General features: G+C 36.3%; 1 protein-coding gene across 1 annotated transcript; it reads left to right on the top strand.

Annotated features, from left to right (window-relative positions):
• The first annotated feature begins 409 nt into the window (after window positions 1–409).
• LOC124089025 (keratin-associated protein 24-1) lies at window positions 410–2,042 on the top strand. Its single transcript, XM_046438888.2, has one exon. The coding sequence runs from the start codon at window positions 425–427 to the stop codon at window positions 1,169–1,171; it is 747 nt and encodes a 248-aa protein (XP_046294844.1). The 5' UTR covers window positions 410–424; the 3' UTR covers window positions 1,172–2,042.
• Window positions 2,043–9,505: the final 7,463 nt, after the last annotated feature.

Below are 9,505 nucleotides of genomic sequence, written 5' to 3'. Positions count from 1 at the left end.
AATAAAAAGACTGAAAAAATACAGGCCTCTTGCTTTATTGAATCCTTGTTAACCTTTTAATAATCATGTTGCTGAAGTCCATGGATACGTGAACTCTTGTTAACCACTGATTGACAGGTGAGGGTTTGCATTAACATTGAGACCACTATCGACTGAAGCTATGGCCTACAGATGATGAGTGATGTGTGATAGTTAAAGTGGTGATGATGAATACCTTCCAGGATCAAAATAAACTTATTTTTGTATAAGCATGAAGACGTTAACAGCTGTGGATAAACAACACACTAATGAGATGTTGCTGGATTATTGTCCCAGACAGAGAGAAGGAAGAGACTGAAAAGGCTCTCAGCAATCTCCTGGGAAGATATAAAGAGTCCTCCAGTCACAGCCACAACACATTTGCATGAGCACGCACTCGGACTCCATGTCTCTTCTGGGCTACCCTGGGCTTTGCAATGCCACATCCCACAGGACTCATTGTTACATCCCAGTGACTTCTGTTGCTCTTTGCTCCAGTGATGTAAACTCTACCTTTGGACACTGTTTACCCAGTAGCTACCAAGGCAATCTCTGGCTCCTGGACCACTGCCAAGAATCTTACTGTGAAGTGCCAAGCTGTGAGTCTCCCAGCTGTGAGCCCAAGACCTGTACCACAGATTGTGACTCCACAAACTCCTGTGTGCCCTCCAACTCCCCATCCACAGGCCAAGTCATCAGTGCCTGTGAAACTACCAACATCAAATCTGGCCCCAGCTGCAGCCCATGTACTTGGACCAAGGGGTATGTATCCAATTGCTACAGGCCTGCTCGATATCCTTCCAGAGCTTGCCACACACTCCTCAATGGCTCCAACTGCTTTGGGCTACTCAACTGTTTACCTAAGAATTTTCGTCCTTTAAACAGCTACAGCCAGCTGGGTAGTTTGAAGTATAGAAGCTACCAAGATCCTGGTTTCATCTCCAGGGGCTTCTCACCATCATGTTATATTACCAGCAGCTACCAACCCCTAAGTTATTTAATGAGAAATTGCCAGTATCCAAATTATGGGTCTATGAGTTACCAACCACTGAGCTATTTATCTAGAAACTTCCGATCTCTGAGCTGTATACCCAGTACCTTTCCACCTCTGAGGTATTTATGCAGTGGCAGCAGACCTTTGAATTGCTATTGACCAACTTAAAGCATTTAAATGAGCTAGAATTTGCCCAATAGGGCAGATTCTACTAAGTTGTAGGATCTCTGAAATGTAGAATGCTTAGTATTCTGCTGAATCACTTTATATATCTCAAGAAGTTTGTCACTTTAACTTTAAATGGAATAGAACCACAGCCATTACTATAGGTAGATTTTTTTTTCTGTTGCTTTGTTAATCCTCTTTGTGTTAAAAGCTTATTCTCTAGATATAGTTATCTAAGACATACCATATGGACTTACTGAAGAGAGTTCACATGAAATATAACCATCAATCACCAGCTTTCTTACTTTGGTTCCAACTACCACATACCTGCCAGTGCGACTATCACCAAACTTTTCTTCATTAAGTGGGGCTTCCTTGGTTTGATGGTTGATTTCAGAGCACAAGTTCTTTCAGATGGTTTTGCTTTTCCTCAACAGTTTCATCTACTGCTTAACAAGCATCTTGCTTGTGTACTGAGAGAGAGCATTAACTTAAATGTATTGAGTGGGACCATAACTTCCTTTCCCTACTAACTGCTTATAAAGATGAGCAAATAACAGTGGCCAACTTGAGCTCAAATACAGAAGAATTCAAGAAATCTTCTCCAAAGAAGCCATCAAACACAGGATTGACTGGAACTTGGATTTTTTCGTCAATGCCTGGGAGAAAGCCTCAGAAGTGATTGAAGCACAAAAGTTATTTGATAAAACAATGACAAAACACTGTTATAGATTCTTTAAAGTTAGTGTTGTTCTGTGTGCAGGATTCTCTTCTAATCCTGCCCTGCTGAATGACTGCATTCTGATTCTGGAAAAGGTCTGGGCTCTTGATTCATAAATAAATTTCTAACTAGAAACGATGACTTTTCTTGTGCTTTATTTCACATTCATTAATGTTTTATTCATGTTCTGGAAAGAAATGTTTGATATTGTCAAATGTTATTTTCTTGTCATTATTTGTCTAAATTAAAAATATGAAGGAGGTTAAATATGAGGTTCCAAACTTTTGATTTGTTTGATTTTGTCTCTAACACATTAAATGAGTATATTTCTTATAGAATGTGTGTAATTGATTTTGACATAAAGAAATTGGGAAAATATTTACAAAATAAAACAGTTTAATATAAAGTACTTAAATGTATGTACATTTCTCCCACAAAATATGTGGTTAATTAATTATGGATACAATTTGGAAAATTAAATAGATTTAATATTGAATCCTGTGAGAAGTGTTTAACTCCTACAAAGTTCTTTCCTAAAAAAATGGAAATACAATCATCTTTGTAAGTGGTAAGAACAGGACAATAGATATATTCTAAGTATTTTTGTACCTAAAAACAAAATCATGGTTAAAAGCAAATAAAATATTATTTGGAGATGACTATAAGTAGAGATTGGAATAGAAGAGAAGGATCACCAGTATCAATAGTTAAGTATCTAAAATTAAAACTTCAAAAGCAGACACATGGGGCTGTCATTCTATAAATGCAAATACAAAATATAAACACATACTGGTGGTCACTATTTGCTTACTGTGTACAGGAAAGGCTTTAGAAGAAATATTAATGCACTGCTTCTGTTTGAATATGTCTGGGGACAATCCAGACACTCCTTTGTGAGTTCACTCAATTTTCAGAGAATTCTGTTTGCTGAAAATTTCTTCTTTATGTTAAGAAAAAATATAATTGTCCTTAGAAACCATCCATGGACCCTAAAAGACCAGTTCAATTCCTTTACCACAGGACAGGTGCTCAAGTATTTGAAAACAATCACTGTGTATCCCCACTGAGCATTCAGTTGTCCAAACTGAACACACATTCTTCCTCTTTATGGACTCTAATGGGAAGCCCATTCTCTGAGACATTGACTGGGACTCTTTGGGGATGTCAAGATTTATAGATCTTATTTCCAAGAACTATTCAGAGAAGTAATATACTGAAACAAGCACAATACTGTCTCAACCATGCTAAGAATAGTATAAAAACTTAAGGGAGAATACTTGGTGATGGCGGTCTTGCCTTGGTGGTGAAGGGACAGGGGTGTGTGTTCTGGATGATGGGAAAAAGGGAGGCTGGGTGATGGGTGAATTTGACCAGAGGAAAGGAAACAAAATAATCACAAGAAGAAAAAAAATGGCAGAAAATATAAGACATTTGATCAAGGACTTTGAAAAGGAAGATTTTCTTAAATAAAACAAGCAAATCAAAGAAATTAGCAGTAGCTATAAAATCAAATATTTGTGAATATGGCCATATCAAAATTATGTGATAATGAAAAATATAATGAAGAAATAAAACAATTGGAAGGATTCTGAAGCTTGTAAACTCTCTGAATTTTCCACTCAATTTTTTCTGTAGATATTAACCCTTAAAAAACTATCAATATAAAAGTAAAATAGACAACAGCACAAAATGAAGAACTCAAAAAAAATATGTTCATCATGCAACATAAAATTATTTTCCAAAATCTTCTACAAATAAAAAATAACTAATGACAGTAGAAAATAAATAATATGAGGATTACTAATAAAGTTGTCAATAAAAATATTGAAAAATTTATTACCTTATTAGTAATTATAAATAGAAGATATTATCTTTAACCATTCATTTGCTAAATATTTTTAAGTTGGTTGTATTTCAATTTAAAGCATTCTCACTACTGCAGATGGGAATATAGTTCCACAAAGCAACTGCATATGTGAATATTTAAATTGCACCTACTCTATGACCAGGTAATTCTGCTTCTCAAAGTCTCCCTAACAGAAACATTCCTTCAAGTTACACAATACAGTTGTTCTGCTTCATCCATGGTTTCTTTTTCCTCAGTTTTCATTACCTGCAGTCATTAGTGATCAAACAAAAATCTTAAATAGAAAATTCCAGAAGTAAACAATTTGTAACTTTTTAAGTTGTGCATCATTCTGATTAGCATGATGGGCCTCACTCTGATGTGAATCCACTCATTGTCCATTGTATCCATACAGTATTGCCATCTGCCTGTTAATCACTTAGTACCCAACCTGATCATCCCATTGGCTATCAAAGCACCATGCGACCTGTGCTTAGGTTTACCTATTATTTTACTTACTAATGGCTCCAAAGCATAAGAACAATGATGCTGACAGTTGTATTAAATATGTATTATATATGTATGTTTATAATTGTTCTATTTTATTATTAACTGTTAATCACTTTCTGAGTCTAATTTATTGATTAGTTTTTAGCATTGTATGTATATATCAGAAAAATCATAGTAAATATAGGAATGAGCACTGCCTGTAATTTAGGGACTCCTCTGGGCGTCTTAGAATCTATACTCGGTGGGTAAGGGGAAACTACTATATTTATTTCAGACCTCCCTGAACTCCAAAAAGGTAAAACCATAGAAAATTCTAATACATCTGTTCTAAAAAGAATAAGAAAAGTCCACAAGTGGAAGAACATGAAATAATCTGTAATCAAGTCATATTAAGAAGTAATTTACAACAAATAAAAGAGTGGCTAGACCAATATAAATTAAAATGATAAAAGAATATAATAAAACAAGATTTGTAGAAACACATTCTGATATTTAACATTAAAATTTATGTTAAAGTTTCTTTATTTAAAGAGTACAGATATAAATTTAAAACTATTTCTTTCAGGAAAGAAAGAATAAATATTCTAAGTTTATAATTGTATCCTTCAAGAAATAATTGTGACAAATGTAATTGTTGTGACCATGACTTTTTACCATTAAACTTTTCTCACCTGGAGTGTGAGAACTGAGAATGGGGATTAACGATTATATTAATAAAAACTTGATTTTTTTTCTTTTAGTCAATCTGAATCTTTTCTCAATAATTTCTGCTAAGTAGCAGGCTTTTCTGAGTTGTTTCCTCTTAAATTGGGCAAAGCATTGGGTCTATAATTTGTATTACAAGAATTGAGTGCTGGCAATCTTGACTAACTATGAGAACAACTAGCTGACAGACTCAAAGAACTATACCAAGTTCTTCTTTGTTCACATATTGTGTGTGGCCCCATGACTCACATGTCATTAGTATACCAAAGCGATTTGTAGATGAGCTTTAATCCTGAATCTGCTACTTATCAGTTATATCACTGAAGCTGTCGATTAACCCTCTGGGTGTTTTCAGAGTAACGGGTTTTCTAAGAAATAAATAAGATAGTGTATAAAATGTTGTGACACAATATTGGGATTTGAGCTCAACAAAAGGCAGTGCTGCTTATGCTTAAAAATGAAGAGACCAAAAATTCATCAAGTTTAACCTTTTCCTTGTACATGATGGGATTAAGAACCAGAAACCAAAGTAGTAGAACCAGAATCTACATTCGCTTTGTTCTAGTCCAGTGTATTAGCAGGGACAGTCTTCTCCCCACAATAGTTCCTATGAACAATGATTCTCCCCTAAATAGCCTTTGGCCTCTCTCTAACCATTTGTTCACTCAGCCTCTGAAGAGGTGAAATAACTTCTACGGTTGGTAACTGTGGGAAGAATAATTGGTTCTGTGCCCCTTACCCTTGGCCTTCTCCCTCCTGAAAGTTCCTCTTTGTTCATGTACAAATGGCCTATAGGATGCACAATCCCGCTGTTTTCCCCATCATGGAAGACTTCTGGTTCTCCCGTAATACAACCGGTAAATCTGTCTAATTCCAGGGTTCAGCCTTAGCAAGGCCATTTGTTTAAGCAGACTTAATTCTACAATGTAGTCTCTACTGATAACAAAGGTGGATATGTGTTCTCTACATACAAATCATTTCAATCCCAAAGGTTCACAGCCTATGTAGAAACAAAGGGTGGTTTCTCAGAACTCCACCAAAGGGCTTCCTAAAATAGGTCACACAGCTTATCACTTAAGGGAAACAAAATGTACATTAATAAAGTTATAATTAATAAAGACACATTCACACAACCAGGATACAATCATAAGGAGCCTGTGATGTAAAGTTAAATCAGATAAAAACACTGTGGACTATCCATCCTTTGCCTTTTTTTCTGTTGTTCTTATTATAACTAGGAAGTGAGTTGAACTTGAATTTGGAAGATATTCATTTCAAAGAATGTGGACATGTCTTTACAGTCTCTTAATGTAATGTTATGGGAGGAGAATAGATGGTTAAATAAGAAGTATATAAGGGAAGTGAAAATCTTTGAGACCCAATAAAATTATTAAAACTCTCCAAACATAGGTACTGAGAAATCAGACAGTGACTATTACATGTCATTTGATGCCATAGAACGTGAAAAGTGAAGGGAAAAGGTTAAGAGCACTAACTCTTCTGTATATGGAAGCTTTCACTCCAGGCTAGGACATTATCCTTAGGTACTGATTCATAGGAATTTCCAGTACACAGGGCAAAACCGTACTTAAGAGGATGAGTCCAATGCAAGTATATATAAAAATAGTTAAAAATTGGATTCAAAATGAAAGTAAAATCTCTTGAGGATTACCTTATAGAACTTAGAAATTGTAAGCCTGATCTTGTATGACTCCAAGGAGAACAGTATAGGATACAAAAAAAAAAAAAAAAATCAAATTTTCAAAGGAAAAGGTTTAACGTGAACAACAGAGCTCCTGATTCCCAGCTTGGAACACCCAGCATGTGGCACTGCCACGAACCACAATTATGAGGAAGAAAGGTGACAGAGAGGGAGAAGAAAAGGGTAAGAGAGAGATGGATGGAGGGGAAGGGGCAGAAAGATAAGGGAAAGAATAAGGAAAAAGAAAAAACAAGGAGAAGGGATAGGGATTATTTAAGCCTTTTCCAGAAATCCTTCCTCATCCCACTATGAGAAAACTTAACTTCAAAAATTCATAACCTGGTCAACCCATTAAACTAGAGATGCCCTCAAACTGGAAATTAAAAATCTCATAAGTCTCTGACCTCCCCCATGGTGGGCCAAATCTGACTTTCACAATTGTTTTTCTGTGGATCATGGATAAATTTGAATCCCCATTAAATCCAATGGATTCTTTGAAGTTTACCTTGGAACGAGATAATAGTAATAATTATGCTGACATTATGAGTAATTGAGAATAGATACCTGAGCTAGTAGGTTTGTGTTTATATGCACGTATATGTCTTTTCATTTTTTTCTTAAACCTGTGCATGCATCGGGAAGTCCTAGTTGCATTGTTTTGCAAAATGTATATTTACCAAGTTGGTTTTAATTATCTGTTTAGCATGTGGGTAGAAAGATAACCACAAATATGCCATCCTCATAACTCAGAAAATTGTTGATAAAGATGACAGAATTTGGCCTGAATACTTTAATCCCTTTTTAGGTTTGTCTTTTTTGAAATACAGGTAATGGAGATTTTAAGCATAACATTATGATCTAGCCTGAGGCACAGAACATCTACATTTCTTGTTGCTTTCAGGTAAAATATAGAACTGTTATAAAATATTAATAGAAGCATAATATGAAAACACAAGTATTCTAGGAAACTAGTATGACAGCTCTATTTGACAGGAACCCTAATGGTTTTCAAGGAAGCCATCTCTGCTCATTCCAGAAGCCAGGACTCATTAGTGCACAGAGTCCTGACCAACCTGAAATTGGAGACAGAGTGAGGGTGGTGTTAGGAAGAAATTCACACACACAGGCACCGGGGGAAAGGACTTCTAGGAGGCATGCAGGGAAAACACTGATCCTGCTTGAGGATGGGGGTGCCAATACAAAACCAGTTCAAATCCTTCTTCTTGAAGCTAAGTTAGGGACCAGTTTTATTCTTACCATTCCAATGTAGGCCAATATTCTAAGCTAATCAACAGCCCAACTTGGGATCCAAACCCTTAGAAATTTCAGTGGCCTCCTGCCCTAAAGTAAGCTGCTAAAAGCAGAGGTCTTCATGATCAAATGGGATGGGGAGATCAGGGAACAATTTTGACAGAAACCCTGTGCTGATTTTATGTCTGTGTCAAAATTCACAGAACGTTCATGTATTTTGCTATAAAACCAATGAGCTCTTTTAAATGAATTCTCTTGCACCTAAAGGTCATTTGGATGGCTGCCTGCTGGCCCATGGGCCAGCATATCTGTGTGTGAATGTGGAGACAGTGTAGCAGGTCATGGCAGCCAAGTCAGACAGATGGCTAGACACAAGGGAAGCGGCATCTGACACTTGGTCATACAAGGGGACTGGGCTAGGCGTCAGGAGACAATTCTGTAGCTCTGGTTGTCCCACTACATAGTTGTGTGGCCAACCTAGCAACACATTCTCTCTATGAATCTCAGTTCCCTTCTAGTAAAACAAGGAGGTTGAATTTAATGACCACTTACACCTCTAAAATATAATGATCCTATCATTCTAGATATAACTTGTGTTAAAAATCTTTTATGATGTTTGACTCTGTCTACCTTTGAGTGCTCCCTTCCCAATATACTTATCAGAAATCCACCCCAAGCCTTGCCAGTGTCTTCTAATGATACAAGCATATTTTAATTACATGTCGCATATAAACTATTAAATTGTGAGAGGTGCATTTAGTTTTGTTACACATTCATTATTAAATGGCCAAGAGTTACCAACAGAAGCCTCATACTCTTCTTACCTATTTCATTAAGACATTGCATTTAGACTAATGTTAATTTACCTTTCAAGGGCAGAAAAACAAAGGACGTGCTATGGGATGGAGTAAGATCAGAATTTCCTCCCCAGCTGATTTTTCTGAGGAGAAGCTGCAAATTACAGTCATTTCAACTCCCAGGCTCCACCCCTCTGGTAAAACATGTTTCCTAAGTACACTAGCAAAACCTGCCCTGCCTCAGGCCGGCTCGTTAAAGCTTTTCACTAGACCCTAGCCTCTGTGGGGATCTGATTTGACAACTGAACACACATTGCATTGTCATAAAAAGGTAATAAGAAGTTACATGGCAATGCTGACCATTTAATCTCTGCAACTTATTACCCTTTTAAAAAAGTGATATAAAAATGTCTGACGTAGTTTTACAGACAGCACTTTAGCCGGAGATTGGTTGGGCTGGGATACGGATGACTTCCAACATAGGCAAGGCTTACCAATTTATATTTTCCTTCCTGAAGGGAAGATCCTGAGTGAGCAGAGTGCCTATTTCTTTTCAAAGCCAAAAAAAAAAAGAAAAAGAAAAAGAAAAAAAAGAAAAGAAAATGAAAACAAAGAAAGGAGGCATGCTGATAGATGCAATCATCAAACTTAGAAACTCAACAAATGCTGAGGACCGGAAATTTATTATAGCCCGGTACCAGAATATAAATTGATCATAGAGGCAGACAGGAGAGCAGCAAAGAACTCCACAAGTACATTATCTTTAAACAGTGCAATATTTTACTGGCTAAGAAGG

Source organism: Marmota monax, unplaced genomic scaffold (genome assembly GCF_021218885.2).
Source record: "Marmota monax isolate L192 unplaced genomic scaffold, Marmota_monax_Labrador192_F-V1.1 WCK01_AAM20220418_F8-fsc00125, whole genome shotgun sequence".
NCBI classification, from domain to species: domain Eukaryota; kingdom Metazoa; phylum Chordata; class Mammalia; order Rodentia; family Sciuridae; genus Marmota; species Marmota monax.
Note: the sequence above shows the minus strand (reverse complement) of the source record. Positions and strands in the feature narration are given on the sequence as shown.

Coding starts and splice junctions, on each gene's coding strand:
- LOC124089025 (XM_046438888.2), top strand. CDS start 425: ATGTCTCTTCTGGGCTACCCTGGGCTTTGCAATGCCACATCCCACAGG.